At 36.3% G+C, this 16,316-nt stretch overlaps 2 protein-coding genes and 1 long non-coding RNA gene across 3 annotated transcripts; 1 reads left to right on the plus strand and 2 right to left on the minus strand.

Annotated features, from left to right (window-relative positions):
- Positions 1–567: 567 nt before the first annotated feature.
- Positions 568–1,011, minus strand: LOC150035133 (uncharacterized). The gene has a single exon (XM_090315239.1). The coding sequence runs from the start codon at positions 1,009–1,011 to the stop codon at positions 568–570; it is 444 nt and encodes a 147-aa protein (XP_090171365.1).
- A 7,132-nt stretch (positions 1,012–8,143) lies between these two features.
- On the minus strand, positions 8,144–10,586 carry LOC150035134 (uncharacterized). Its single transcript, XR_016530835.1, has 2 exons — positions 10,465–10,586; positions 8,144–8,516 (listed from the first exon to the last, which is right to left on the minus strand). It is a non-coding gene; the product is annotated as an uncharacterized LOC150035134 (long non-coding RNA).
- Positions 10,587–12,739: 2,153 nt separating this feature from the next.
- On the plus strand, positions 12,740–16,022 carry LOC120080914 (DUF2996 family protein). Its single transcript, XM_039035591.2, has 5 exons — positions 12,740–13,061; positions 14,453–14,525; positions 15,024–15,211; positions 15,292–15,361; positions 15,711–16,022. The coding sequence occupies exons 1-5, from the start codon at positions 12,963–12,965 to the stop codon at positions 15,863–15,865; spliced, it is 585 nt and encodes a 194-aa protein (XP_038891519.1). The 5' UTR covers positions 12,740–12,962; the 3' UTR covers positions 15,866–16,022.
- The last annotated feature ends 294 nt before the right edge of the window (positions 16,023–16,316 follow it).

Consider the following 16,316-nt stretch of genomic DNA (forward strand, 5'->3'; position numbering starts at 1 on the left):
GATGAGTAGTGCGATTAGCCCACAACGCTTCACTAATCTTTTCTTGCCAATCTCTTTTCGACTTAGAGACAATTTTCTTCAACAGGTTGCACAACATCTTGTTCAATGCCTCCGCCAACCCATTTGTGGAAGCGTTATACATGGATGACTTGTACTGCTTGAATTTGAATTTCTTACATAATTTGTCCATCAAGCTATTGGAGAACTGCCTCTCATTATCTGTCACGATTTGATGGGAGATACCGTACTGATAGATGATGTGAGTGTGGATAAAGTCCACGATATTTTCTTTCTTAGCTTCCATTAAAGCAATAGCCTCAGACCATCTTGAAAAGTAATCAATGGTTGCAAAGATATAAGAATGCCTTGCTGATGACTTAGGTGTTATAGGGCCAACAAGATCAAGCCTCCACGCTTCAAAAGGCCACGAAGCTATAGTCGGATGCAGAAGCTCGGGTGGTTGATGAATGAAATTCACATGATATTGACAAGCTTCACACTTCTTTACGTATTCCATCAAATCTTGGATCATCCCCGACCAATAGTAATCGATTCTTTCAGCTACAACTATACCTTTGGTTCAGATTGATGCGTGCCGCATACGCCTGAATGCGCTTCTTCCAAAGCCTTCGTTGACTCCTCTTTTTCGAGGCATTGAAAGAAGAGTCCTTCAAGGGATCGGCAGTATAAGACCTGTTTGTAGTAAATGAAATACGCTGCCCTCCTTCGAATCTCAATTTTATAGCGAGGGTCGTCCGGAAGCCTTTCATACTCAAGGTAATCTACAATAGGCTGCCGCCAGTCTTCCTCGTCGGTTAAGTAAACTGATATCGCATTCATCTCCTCACATGCGACCTCGACCGAAGGTACAACCCACCTTTGGCAAAGCGATATACTAAGAGATACATCGTCCAGAATCGTCAGGGTAGTAGCTAAGTTTGCCAAAGCGTCCGCCTTCTGATTTTCCATCCTCAAGACATGCTCTAATGCCACGCTCTTGAATTTTTCCATCAACTGTCTAATATAGATGAAGTAGGGCTTCAAGTTATCGTGTTTCACATCATACTGGCGTAAAAGCTCATTAATTACCAACTTCGAGTCACCGAAAACCTCTATGTAGGATACCTCAATCTCCAAAGCCATTTGGAGGCTGATTGTCAAGGTTTTGGTATTCAGCGACATTATTCGAGCACAATTCAGCAAGCGAGCAGCTATAAGGCAGCATGTACTTTTCTGAGAAAATGAGAACGATGCCTGCCCCCGTGATTTCTGTGAAGAGAACTTCATCGTCAGGCAAGTCTTCACTTAACTTCCAATCTGATGGAACTGGATGATTTGCCAAGAAGTCAGCCAATGTTTGCCCTTTAATCGGCTTTTGCAGCACATAAATGATGTCATATTGCTGAAGCATGATTGCCCACTTGGCCAAACGCCACGAGATGATTGGTCTAGACAGAACATACTTGATGGGATCAGCTTTCGCAATTAAACAGACTGTGAAGGTCTGCATGTAGTGTCTCAAATTATCTATAACGAAGAAGAGCGCAAGGCACGTTTTCTCAATAGGAGAATAGTTAATCTCAACTCCGTTTAAGGTCCTGCTTAGGTAGTAGAAAGCACGCTCTTTTCCTTTCTCTCCTTCTTGTGCCAACAATGCCCTCAACGATCTCTCTTGCGGTGCGATGTACAATATTAATGGCTTGCCAGCTACTGAGGCTCTTAAGACAGAAGGACTAAGCAGGTACCTCTTTATGCTATTAAAGACATTTTGATAGGCCTCATCCCATTCGAATTTTTCTCCCTTTCTCATTAGACTCTGAAAGGGTTAACACCGCTCTGCCAAGTTAGAAATAAACCTCCGGATGTAGGCCAGACATCCTTGCAGACTTCTCAACTTATGTAGATTCCTTGGCCTCAACATCTTTTGGATGGCATCGATCTTGGATTGATCTATCTCTATCCCTCGATGTCTCACAACAAAGCCTAGAAACTTCCTTGAGGTTACGCCAAACGCGCATTTAAGAGGGTTCATCCTTAACTGGTACTATCGCAGGCGATCGAACATGGTTCTTAGATCTTTCAAGTGGTCTTGTCGTCGTTTGGTCTTGACCACAAGGTCATCCATATAGCATTCTACGTGTTTTTGCAACATATCATCAAACACCTTCTGCATGGCACGTTGATAAGTGGCGCTAGCGTTCTTCAACCCAAAAGGCATTACCTTGTAGGAATATATCCCTTTTGGGATTCGAAATGTCGTCATTTCCTCATTCGCTAAGGATATTCGTATCTGGTTATACCCAGACGATCCATCCATGAAGGATAAGGCCTCATGTCCCGTTTTCTCATCGACCATGATCTCTGTAATGGGCAATGGAAAATCGTCCTTCAGGCTTGCACTATTTAGGTCACAAAGGTTCATGCAGACACGAAGCTGTTTGTTCTTTTTTCTAGCTGGGATAATGTTTGCTATCCATGTTGGGTATTTGACTTCACAGATGAACCCTACTTCAATCAACTTATTGACTTCAACCTTAATCTAGGGGATAAGTTACAGTCGAAAGCATCGCTGAGCTTGCTTCACGGGTCGACACCCTTGTTTGATTGCGATGTGGTGGACTGCTACCTTCGGATCTAGTCCCGACATCTCTTTGTATGACCAAGCGAAAATATCCCCGTATTCGGTGAGCAAACTCATGTATTTACCCCTTTCCTCTTCCGAGAGGGATACACTAATGAAAGTCGGTCACGACTTCTCTACTGTGCCCAGATTTACCTCTTTGAGCTCATCCACCATGGATTGACCACCGTCCTCCAGACCTTGTGGAGCATCCTCTATTTCCTCCTCGGTCATATCATCTTCAGATTCTTCGGTGATGAAAATGTGGTGGCATAAAGTTTCACCCTTCTCATGCTCTAAATCTCCCTTTTGAGGGTTGGTAAAGACAACATCGCGCCTCTTTACCTTGAGCGAGCCTTCGCTTGTGTTTAGAGTAACGGAGGTCTTTCTCTTCATTCGTGAGGGGACAGTACTAAGAATTTCTTTGTCGCTTTTTGCCTCACCTGATGGTCTCTCGTCCAACGGTCTTTCAGCGTCTTTAAGGTTGAGGCTTCGCCAGATTGACGCCTGGGGTATCGGCCCCCTCTTTCTTATAACCATATTGAGGGTGTCAGCGCACGTCTTTTTCTTCCCCTTTACCTCACTGGGGACATATTCACCGGAGTGATCTTTAACCCTCTCGAGCTTCAGGCGATCAAATATAAGCGTGTGGGGTTTTCCTTCACTTTTCTTCGGAACTGCGCTTAACCTTTCAAAGGTTGAAGGTCGCGCCACTACCAGCGATTGACTGACGATTTCCTCCTCTTTTTTGCTAGGCAGAGTTAACCTTCGGAAGGTTGACCGTCAAGTAGCTCTGAGAATCGTACGTAGACTTCCTCTTTCTACTTCCGTCATTCTCAATCTCTTGAAGACCAAAACGCGTAAGGCAGATGACATAATATGGTCGAAGGATGGGGTTCTTTTACTTTTACCCCCTTTTTCCCCTACATCATTGACCTCTTCTGTTGTGATATGATTGTTGTTGGCCACCTTTTCTTTTGCCTTTCTGATTATGCGAACCAACTTCGACAACTTATACCCGAGTTCTGCCCTCGACGTATGTATAGTGTGTCCCTCTTACAAAAGATTTTTTTAGGTCGACCAGAGTCTGGGTTGCTCATAAATCTTCAAGCTTTTAAACTCAGTATGAGTTGTGAAGTCATAACCCGCCTTTGCTAATAGTTTGTAAGCCTTGGGGTTGAATCTGTCCTTAGTTCACTTCTCGAGCAAATTTAACTATGTCAGGTCTGCATCCGGCTTGTGGACTTCCTGGTTCATTATTGGCATGAGAGGTGTGACGAAACTCTCTTTTAGGATTTCTACATCGTCGACCTACAACCTTTTGAGCATTTTATAAAAGATCACCCACCCTTCTTCCGTCTTGACAAAGGGACGTAATGTAAAATCGGAGGCTTTGAGGCCTTTTAGTCCCTCACCACAGGTTCCTCCCCAACACTAGGGGATGTCTCACTCCCTTTTGGGTTGGAGGCTTGTACCTTGCTACCCGTTTCTTTCTTTGTGTCTACTGGCGACCTTGATCGGGATCCATTTGCTTTATTTGTCAGTGAGGTCTCTGTATGCATTGTTTCACCGGAATTCTCACCCTCCAAGTAAAACTTCGCAACTGCGAAGTGAGATTCAGACTCAAAAAATAGATTAGAGTCTGCTTCAACTTTCTTAATCCCATCCTGGTAGAACTTAAAACATTGATGCAGCATTGACATAATCACACCATTCCCGTGAATCCAAGGGCGTCCCAATAGTAGCCTATAAGTGGTAGTTGAGTCTATAATGTGAAACAATGCATCAGCCTTTAGGTCTTTGATGAGAAGCTCTAAGCGTATCATGCCTATCACCCTTTGGCAGCCTTGATTGAATCCTTGAATTACCAACTTGTTGTTCAACAACTATTCCATGCGATGTCTAACTATTTCATAGTTGCTTAAGGCATTATATTGGTAGTGGATCCATTATCGATGAGAATTTGACCAACTCTTTGTTCTCAAATGTACCTGGAGACATACAAAGGCCTATTGTGCAACTTGGATCCTAGCAACAGATCTTCGTTTGAGAAGTCTATGGATGTACAACACAAGGCATACGCACGTACTGCAAGGTCAGTGCACTGGATGCGTTGGAGTCCAACGACGCCTCAATGAGGGTCGTCTTAGCTTCTTACGGGAGTGAGAGCAGGTCATCTATGCTGAATGACGATAAGCCCTTCGATTCTTCTGTCGATTTCAATGGGCTTAGGTATTTTCTTCTTCTGTGGTTCTGACAGCATGACATGTAGCAGCTTCTGGCATTTCTCCTAACCCCAATCGTAGAAGTTCTTCGGGAGGAAATCCACCAATGTCACCTATCGCCTAGGACGAGGAACATCCTCATCTACCTCGCAACAGCCTTGGGCTTCCGAGCCTTCTTTCTTCCCTTCCTTTTTTGGGTCTTTCTCCCTCTCCTGTAACTTCAATAGGAGCGTGACTCTTTTTGGGTAGAGTTCGACCCTTTCTTCTTATGGCGTGTCACAAGGATCCAGCCTTCGTTATCGTCGTTATCAATGCGTTCTCCTCTATTTTGAGGACCCGTGGCTTGAACCTCCCCCTGAAACCGCACAACCATCAGTTTAAAGGTCTCAAACTGGACCAAACTCTCACTTTCTTCATAACATATGATTGGTGTTAGTGTGTTTGGAGTTACCGTCACTGCAGCATGATTTATTTGGACCACCTCGTCTAGATCCAGCTCTATTTTCCTCTCACGAGTCAACTTGAGGATCAACTCCTTCAATACAAAACGTTTTTCAACCGTGTGACTAACGACCCTGTGATACTTGCAGTAATTGGGATCGTCCACTTTGCCGGCTTGTTCCGGTTGTTTACATTCCAGTAGCTGGATAAGGTGGTTATCCAACAATTTCTCAAGCATATCCGTAACATTGGAATTGAAAACGGGTACACTTTTTCCTGTCGCTCCTTTAGAGTTAGGCGACGTCTTTCACCTCCCTCATCTTTCTATTTCATCTTTTTCCCTTTCAAGGAAAACTTCAACGGGGTCGTATTAACGACCATTGATTCCTTCGTGGCGCCTTTTACAATCTTCTCATTGCCTTTTACTTCCTTCTTGTCCTTCTTCGGCTCGGGGATCAGGAAATCCTTCATTCCCCTGTTGGCCATGTTTAGCTCCACGTCGTGGGCACGAGTTGCCAATTCTTCAAAGGTACGGGGCTTTATTCCCTACAGGATATAGAGGAGTTCCTAGTGCGTACAATGAGTGCACATTTCCACAGCAGATAGTTCAGTGAGTCGGTATTTGCAATCCAAACTTAGGGCCCTCCAACGGTTGATGTAGTCAATGATCGGCTCCCCTTTCCGCTGCTTGGCATTTGTCAGCTCCATCATGCTGATGGTGCGTCTAGTGCTATAGAAGCGATTTAAGAATTCCCTTTCAAGCTACTCTTAGCTGTCGATAACCTCAGGCTCTAAGTTTGTGTACCAGTCAAAAGCGTTTCCTTTTAAGGTTCTGACGAACTGCTTGACTAGCAGATCTCTCCTTATTCTCACATTCTCGCATGTTTCTACGAATTGGGTGATGTGTTGCTTTGGGTTGCCCTTTCCATCGAACTGCTGGAACTTTGGGGGTTGATACCCCCCAGGCATTCTCAAGTTGTCGATCCTCTGGGTGTATGGCTTGGAATACATGAAGAAAGTCTGAGGCGGGCCTCCATACTGAGCCCTTATGGAGATCATGATCTTTTCTTGCAGCTGTTGGATCGACAGAGAGACCACTGAAGCTAACTGTTACAGCTGCTTTTCTTGCAGCACAGTCTTCCCTTTGTCAGTTGCTTTGACCGTAGGTGCTTGGCTTGATTTAGCAGCCTCTCAAGACTGCATCTATTCTCTTAGTGCAGTGATTTCATGGTCTCGTTCCTCCACGACTTTCATCAGAAAGTTGATCTTCCTTTCCATCTCTGCCATGGTCGCTTCAACCGTTACATCTGCCATCATGACAAAAATCACATCTGGCTACGAATTCCTTTTTGGCTTGCTAGAGGCAGAAGTAGAGGTGTCAAACAAGGGGTTCTCCTTGATGACAACCTCACCTTGTGGGGACCCTTTCATTTGCCTCAAGATGTTGTGTGCAATGAGGGAGCTTTGCTTTTGCTTATGCGTAACTTCCCTTGAGCGACTGCAAATGACAGGTCTCGTGTAAGAGTTATTTGTGGAGGAAGCTCTGGATGACATCTTCTTTGGTTCCATTTGTCTTGTTTGGATGCTGAGAGAGGGATGAGAGGTAGAGATGTCCCACTGGGTTGCCAATTCGTTCACACGAGGTTTCCGGAGAAACGTATTTTATGGAGTTGAGCTTGAGTTGGTGTTGATGTCGATGTTGATTTGATGCGATATGGTTCGATCTCTAGTACTTGATCCTCTGATTCTCTCTTGGTTGAGTGGATGTGCTTGACTTGAAGAAGAAAACCATCGAACGTTCTTGAAATAGAAGTCTTGGAAGAGTTTTTGTGTCTTCAATGGTCTTTTGTCTTCTAGGAGTGCAACTTTAGGAGTCTTGGGAGTCTTATGCTTATTGATGAATTCTCTTTGGGCTTTCTGAATGTAGAATTGCTGACCCCCATAAATGAGGAGGGCTCCTCTATTTATAGAGTTCTCTGGTGAGCCTCATAGGCTTGGGCTTGGTTGGTTTATGGGTCTGGCCCTTGGGCTTAGTTGGTCCATAGGTCTGGTCTTTAGACCTGATTAGTTGGACTTGGATTTGGTTGGTCCATGAGCCTGTCCTTTGGGCCCAATTAGACATTTGGGTCAAACTTAACCTATTTTTTGGCTTAGTTGGATTTTAACCCAAATAATAATATCAAATTGAGGGAAATAAATCTATCTAATTCAATGGTCATGATGAAACCACGTGGCATTGTCGGGGTTTGTTTTCAACTTCAATTTGGGACACATGTCAACTTCTAATTGGTCGCAAATTTAATGATTTGGAATATCGTCATGAATGACGTGGCAATTTGTGATTAGTCCAAAATTTCTTCTTCAATAATCATATGATGACTTTGAATAATATTTTAATTAATAAATAAAATGAAAAAGAAAAACCACTTGAACTTTTAAAAAATATAAAAATTATTCTAAAATCATTTCAAAGAAACAAAACACCCACTTTTTTAGCTTTTACAATGAATAACTACTAAAATTAAAGTTCTAAAAGATTGTCAACTAGAGTATATATTCGAATTTTACCCTCCTATTTAAAAATAATATTCGAAAATAATAAATAAATAAATAATAAAAACACAAAGTTCAGTAAAACATGCCATTTTCATTTTTAGCACAAAGGAAATAGAAGAAATAAATACAATTTTTTTAAGATAAGGAAAAAAAAATACAAAACACCAACCATATGGGTGTTCCTCAATTCAAACGTCCATCCCATGTTTGTTAAGTTAGCAATTTATTGTTTAAACAACGAAAAAATTTCTAGTACTACAGTAATATCTACTATTCTCCCATAATTTGAAACGTCATTAAATGATATAGTAATATGTCGTTCATTTATTTCGTAGATCTCGCTTATTTCTTAAATTCTACTCTTTATTACAAACAATTAATAGGGATACTGTTAAAAACAAAAAATCATACTACAATACTCTTTATTGATGAATTGGAACTGGAATGTAGTCGGTATTAGATAAGGCTACACAAAATTGCAATAGAGATGGAAAGCCCAACTACTATAAACTCCATGTAGTTATTATGGCCGTTTCCACCATTGCGGTGGTTTCGATGACGATGCGAAGAAGCTGTTGCATATATTGGAATCACGCCCCTAACTCCTCGTCGATGTTCAACAAATGTTAAACTTATGTTGTTGTATCTTCTACCAATCAATTGGTGTTTAGAATCTGCAAAATATATATATCTGTGTTACGAAATCAATAATTAGAGAACATAAAAAAACGTAGAAAGAATAAAGAATTAATACACACATTCATATGGTTCATTAACAGTGAGTTAACTACATCCACGAAGCAGATCAGTTAAAACAATTTTATAAGAGAGAATTTTACATAATATAGAATGAATAAAGCCTATAGGGTTAGAGAGTTTATATAGTGCATTTCTCTAAACTCTAAGCGAGATCTCGTACTTGATAATTCGAAGCACCATATAATAGATTCAAGGCATTCGAACAATATATATATAATAATGTGAGTATATGAATATAACCCAATGGACATGAACTTATATTTTAAATTTTGTGGTTGGAGATTTATCTCCCAATCTACATACGGTAAAAAAAAACAAAAAACTCACAAGTTAATTGAGGTTTTGGTAATTTTTTTTAATGTTTATAAAGTGTGTGCGCGCGCGTATGCGTGTGCGTGTGTATTTTATTTTAATCATTAACTTTTAAAATATTATATATATATTTTAGAGACTTTTTTAAATTTAAAAATATTTATACTTTATAGCAAAAAGTTCTAAAAACTTTTATAAAGTGTAAATATTTTGTGGGAATTTTCTATTTATAAAAATTTCCCTATTTTTTTTTAGTTTAGTCACTTTTTAAGTTTATCAACCTATTAGACACAAAATTAAATGTAGTACAACGAGTTAATAAACACAAACCTATACATCGCACCTTTTGAAAATCAGTTATTATTTTAAAAATAATAATAAATAAATTTGTTACCACTACACCTATACCATCTACAATTGGTTCTTTGTTTGGTTGTCTACGTTCTAGAACTATTTTCAAAATCGAAACTAAGTTTGTAAACTAAAAGAAAAAATTAATATCTCATTTGGTAATTATTTTGTTTTTGAAAATTAAGCTTATGAATACTACTTTTTTCTCTAAATTTTTTCATTTGTTATCTATCTTTCACTAATGGTTTAAAAAATCAACCCAAATTTTGAGAATTAAAAAAAAGTAGCTTTCAAAAAGTTGTTTTTGAATTTGGCTAAAAATTCAACCATTGTAGTTAAGAATGATGCAAATCATTGTAAAAAATATGGATGAAATAGACTTTATTTTAAAAAATAAAAACAAAAAACCAAATGATTACTAGACGAGGTCTAATGTTTTAAGAAGTTGATATTGTTTTTACAATTTGACAAAAAATCCAAATGTTTATTTAAGAAGGATGAGAATCATGATTAAGAAATGGTGAGAAAACAAACACAAATTTAAAAAAATCAAATGGTTATTCAAATCGTGCATATATATGTATTTGATTTTTAAAAGTAAGCTTGCTTTCTCACTGTTTCTTTTTCATAACATTTGAATTCTAAAGCAAATTCTATCAAATAAATAAAGAAAAAAGTTCCATTTATTTATTATCTATTATTTATTTCCTTTATCATGAATAGATATCGAGTAACAAGAAAAACTCGTAAATATAAGTGGTATATTTGCTAAATTAATTTTAAAAATAAAAAAATTAAGGTCCGTTCGGTAATTATTTTGTTTTTTATTTTATTTTTGAAAATTAAGTCTATTTCATCCACATTTATTACAATGATTTACATATTTCTCAAGTATGATGGTTGAATTCTTAGTCAAATTCCAACAATAAAAACAAATTTTTTAAAGCCGTTTTTTTAAGTTTATCAAAATTTGACTTAGCTTTTTAAACCATTGGTGAAAAGTAGATAATAAATTAAGAAATTTGGAGGTGAAAGTAATGTCTATAGGTTTAATTTTCAAAAATAAAATTGTTACCGAACAGAGTTTATTAAAAACTAATTTTATAATCTAATAAAAGATAAGGAACTAAATCGTAAAACACATAGAAAGGTATACCATCTATATTTAAGAATGAAAAAGGAGAGAGAAGAGTAATTGACCTATTATGAAGAGTTGTTTCAAAGCAAATGAAGCCACCATAGATGAGTAAAGAATAATAAAAATGAATGTCATCTCTTTTCTTCTTCCCATTTTTCCTTCTCTATTATTCACTCTCTGTCAATGAAATGTGAATTTATATGGTTTATATACACTATATATAAAGAAAAATAAAATGGTGGGGAAAATTAAAGTAGGATTTGGCCTTATCTCCTATCTTTTACTTTTCTTACTACTTTGTGTTTGGAATTAAAAGATAATCTTTTTAGAATAAAATAAAGTAAAATTACTATTTTAATCTTTTTATTTTCAAAATTATTCAATTTTAGTCTCTATTTTAAATTAGTTCAGTCGTAATCGGTTCGACTTTTGATCTCATTTCTTAATTGTTGTACTAAAAAAAATCATAAATCATAAATGTCTTATTTGAATCTAGTTTGTCGTTGGTCTTTTTAAAAGTTTTTTTTTTTTACTTTATTTATTAGCTTTTCATGATAAATTTTGAAAAATATTTCACATAATGTAATTTTTATATGAAAATAAGAATTAGATTTAAAATTTATTGAAAATACTGGACTATAATTCAACATTTAAAAGTATAAGTAGTAAAATATAAAGACTAACTTTGAAAAAACTTGTTAATTTTTTTTTTTTTTTTAATCTTGTTTTACAGATGTTATTGCTTCTGACTTGCATTTAACAAATTATCATTATTTGGTTATTGAAAAACTTGTTTTTACAGAGATTCTTCCTTTTGACAAACTTCAGTTAAAGTATTTGCCTTTTGCTTTTATTTTAATAAATATTTTGGCTCAGCATGAAATTCTATAGTTAAATTATATGTTTGAACTAAAACAATGATTAGGTGTAAGTTTGCACTTTTTTTTTATATATATATATATATATATAGAAGAAAAAAAAAACAAAAACAATTTAATTTTTTTGCCACTCAATAGTATTCATCGGGTGTTGTTGAGCTGCACAATCTAGATTCTTTTTCTTGAACTAATTTGGGATGGTTTCAATTTCCTTATTGACTTTTAAAAAATATTTATTTTTTATTTTTTTAAAGTTTTACTTTTACTCTCAAATTTTGAAATTTGTTCCAAAATTATGACGACGAATATATATGCTAAGATAAGATTGAAATAACCACGATGGTTAACATGTAAATATTAAAAGACTTTAGTGTCATTCTTTAGATAAAATAAATGGTAAACATATTTTTAAACTTTTATCATGATAAAGGGATCTTAGAAAGCTTATACATAATTGTCTAAACAAAACCTAAACTTTTAAAAATGAATAAATTTAGACTTATTTAAAATATTATATGAGAATCATCCATGTTTCATCACTAATCATCAACTTCGTAAAACCGACATTTGAAAAAGTCTACACATGTCCGATAATTGATATATGAATGATTTTATGTAATAGTAATGAGTGGTCTAGAATTAGATTTATTTATCAATGAAAACTTAAGAATTTATTTAATATAAATAATAAATTTCATAATATATTTATGTTAAGCAGGTGTAAATTGATATATTGATATAACTCTAAATGGGTCGTTTGGTTGGAGGGAAAAGATGGTGGGGAATGGGAATGGGTTTACAAAGCCCATGTTTGGTTTGTGAGATTTGTTTATTTATCTTGGAAAAGACAATTTCTAGGTATCTTTTACCCATACAAATGAAGGAATTACATACCTATTGAGAAGTGTGGGTTTTCATTTCTTCTACCGTTTCCTACCACGATTTTCCTTCCTTCCAGCCGTGAAATCGTATAGCATTTTGTTACTCAGTGATCGTGTAGCATTTTATAAGTGATCGTATAGCATTTGGTAAGCGATCGTATAACATTTTGTTACTTAGTGATCGTGTAACATTTAGTAAGTGATCGTATAGCATTGGGTAGGCGATCGTATAGCATTTTGTTACTCAGTGATTGTGTAGATAATTTAAGTGATCGTATAGTATTTTGTAAACGATTGTTTGGACTTATTTTCACAATCTCAATTTTTTTTAATTCCCACATACTATTCTCAAACATTGTTTTCCATGTATAACCAAACATAGTCATCCTTGATTCCCAGTAATTTTATTTCCACATCCTTAATTCTTGAGTATTGAGAAAACATCAATCCAAATGGCCCCTAAAAGAAAAGTCAGGACAATTATACCGAAGTTAATCTAAAGTTGCTGATGGTATAAATTTATATTTTAAAATAAAATAATGTGAAATTAAAAATGAAAAGGGTAGGAAAAATAAAATAAAATAAAAGCAGTGGCAGAAATTGTTTGGATTAGTGTGTGGATCACAAAACTCTGTGCGCTTCGTGTCCTTGTAAGTTGTAACGAAAAATGAGAAGCACTCCCTTCGCCATTGTTGTCAGCTTCCTTCCACCAACGATTCATCTCTAATCTTCACTATCAGAACTCTTCCCTAAATTGCTGCACTCTAATCTTCGCTATTCCTCTCCTCGATTCAGTTTCAGATGGCAATGATTCTCAAAGGAGGACGCGGAATTGGAGTTTCAACTGCTACTTACTTTCCTCACAATTCCAAACCTTCCCCAGTTTTCTCCCTTCACACGGTACGTTTCCTCCTTTTGTTATCATTTTCGATTCCGATTCCGATTCCGGTTCCGATTCCATGTTGTTCTTGTCAATTTATTCTTGTTTTGGTTCTCTTGTGAATAGAACAACAATTTTTGTTATACCTTTTTCGAGTTTCGTATTCTCTTTTATAGCACAGTTCTTAAGGAACTCATAGTTGATTTTACTTGCTTTTGTTCTCCCCACTGTTGATTAGCTGTGAGATGATTGAGTGGTTGGAGAAGAAAAGAGGAAAATGAAGTTTAAAAATTCTCCCTAGAATCGTGTCATATTAGGTAGTTTTGGTTTGCAAAATATTACATGATTTGAAATTGTAATGCCAAATTAAAGCAGTTAGCAGAAGAGAAAAATATTATCAGGACTTACTTTGAAATAATCTGTACTTGAACTATTTCAGGGATTGAATTTGTTATATCATTATTGAACACCAAAGCTTGAACTGATTGGGTTATGATAAATTTAATTATTAATTCATATTCTTAATATTTCTTCCCACTTGTGGGATTGGAAATTAGCACATGGTGAAACAAATAGCTTTCAATATTAGATGCAGAGGAAACGACTTCATAAGGGTTTGAACTTAGGATATATTGCTAACCCAAAAGTTAAAGTTGAGGGATTGTGGTAAATAAATTTAATTAACAATTATTTTCAACAGTGTTCAGTTATTTCTTTGTCTTCTCTCCTGTTTCAATTGGGGGCAGAGTCATGAACGTGAGAGAGAGAGAGAGAGAGAGCAGGGGAGGGGAGATTCAGTTGGTAGAGAAAATTGTATGAGAGTTCAAAATGGACGCATAAGATAAAGAAGACGGTAACCATTCCCTCAACTCACCAACTCACTGTACTAGATAGAAACATGAAGGTAATATGATCCTATAGGTATGGTTAATATGTATATAAATTATAAATATTACATAATAAATATAGAAAAGAGGATTCAAACCCAAGATATGAGGCACTTATAAGTTCATAACCACTTTGCTCAAGTCGGTGCTATGAATCTATGATAGGTAGTTGTGGCAAAGGACATCAAAATGGTTGAACCATAATTTCTGCCTTGGCTATCTTTTTCTTTGAGTTGTTTCTAGGAATATAAGTTTTTCTTCCATTCATGATAATTGTATTCCTGTCATACCAGAAAGAACGCATGAGGTCAATCACTTAAACAAAAGGTGTGGACAGTATTTGTTGGTATATACCAAAATCTACTAAAACAGTGGAGTGATTGTGTCACCTAGCTTTTATGATTATAGTTGGAATCTATCATCTCTGTTCATCGCTACAGACAGCATCCTGCTCTTCATTATATATATATATATATATAAAAAAGCTAACTAAAACTAGATATAACTTAAGTTGACTTGTGCAGATGGTACATAAGCTTGCAGCTGAACGCAAAGTCGTATGCTGCTCTACCTTGCAAGAATCATCTACTCCAACAGGTTAGGTGCTCGCAAAATTTTCAAAGTACATCACTGAAAGAATGACAGAGTGACCTGTAAAGAACATGGATAGTGGATACATATAGACACGATGTGGATATGGAGACACATCATTTTTAAGAAGTCTAGAACACGGACACGACAAGAACGTGTGTATTAAAATTTACATTTTTAAAATCATGTCATTATTATATTATAAGGAAATTCAACGGCATTTAATATGTGTTTAACAAATGTTGGACTTATATTTAATTTGTACATTGTGCTAAAAAGTATCCAATACGTGTCTAATAAGTGTTGGAGTGTTCAAGTATCTGACATGTGTTGGACAAGAACTAACCAAACTAAAGTGTCCATGTTTCTTAGGTAACTCTATAATCTTTAGTCTTTTTCTCTTCCAAACGAAAAGAGTCAGGCTCTGGTTCATTTGTTTCTGTCTGCCGTGTATATTAATACTCAATTTATGGCATCTGCTGAAATAGAAGTCTTTTCTATCAGTTGCGGCCGAGCCAAAGGAGATAAAGACAGTCCCGAAGGAAGCTCCAGCAAAGGCCAAACCGCCAGCAAAAGCTCCAGTGAAGCCACTGCCTGAGTTGATGGAGGAAGATGTCATACCTTCGCTGAAAGCGATTCTTGAAGCACAAGCCGATGTCTCCGATATTGGACTATCGTTCCAAGACAACAGAGTTAGTTTCTCTCATCCTCAATTCTCGTTCACTGATAAACTCTTAGCTTGGGCTCATTGAATTTGGATTGACAATGGCAGTTGGATGGTTCATTCTTGAAAAATGGAGTTCCTTACACATTTTGGGCTTTTTTCCCCAATGGCCTCACAGGTACTTAAATTCTTAGATAATGTAAATTACAAAAAGTACCTTAACTTTGTCATTTATTTCAAAAGTTTCAATATTATCCTTAACCTTAGATAAACGTTTCAAAACGACTTGAAACTATGTAGTGGTGACCTTGAATAGAAATTAGGACTCGAACACCACCACGCTCACTCTAGGTTCTGATTTCCAACTAATATTCTAACAGATTTCTACACCAAGTGATAGTTTTACAACATTTATGAAAGTTCAAGGATCATATTGCAACTTTTGAATAACGTTGGGTATTGTTGATAAACGGAAAAACCATCTAAGCTCGATGTTTGAGACCCTTCAATGGTTGAATCACGAACAGGTCCCAAAGGGTTTTCACTATCTTCATATGGCAATGGAGGAAGCTCTGTTGAACCCTTTCTGGTCGATGAGAAGAAAGTTACAGCAAAGCTTATAGTTTTCTGGATTGAGAAGCGTTTGGCTGCACAAGGAATTATTCCAGTCTGGAAAAACTAATCAACAAAAAAAATTATTTTTTTTCTTTTCTTTTTAATTTTTTTGGTTGGGGCTTCTTTGCAAATGATGTATAGCATAATTCTCCATTCTATTGCAATTTGCTCCTTCAACAATGTTAGCTGATCCTATGAAATGTATCAACTTTTTAGTCCCAGAAGATAATTTTCTCCCTTTTATACTATTAGGAGCTTAATATGATCCTTAACTAAAAGAATGTAAATTCCATAAAATTTTCAATTACCATTGCAGCGCTGATTAGTACACATTTGACCCATTGGCCATTGGTTATTTTTGTTATATTAACCTTTTGGTAACCATTTTTTTTAGATTGCGATTTTTTAAATGATTTATAAACCATATCAAGGTACCAAAGTGATAAGATTTTTTTAATTAAAAAAAATTAAGCTAAAATTTCTGAGCATTGGCAAAGATATTCAATGAGTAATCCTCA

The sequence above is a fragment of the Benincasa hispida genome, chromosome 7, assembly GCF_027475165.1.
Source record: "Benincasa hispida cultivar pf3 chromosome 7, pf3_genome.v1.1, whole genome shotgun sequence".
Lineage (NCBI taxonomy): Eukaryota > Viridiplantae > Streptophyta > Magnoliopsida > Cucurbitales > Cucurbitaceae > Benincasa > Benincasa hispida.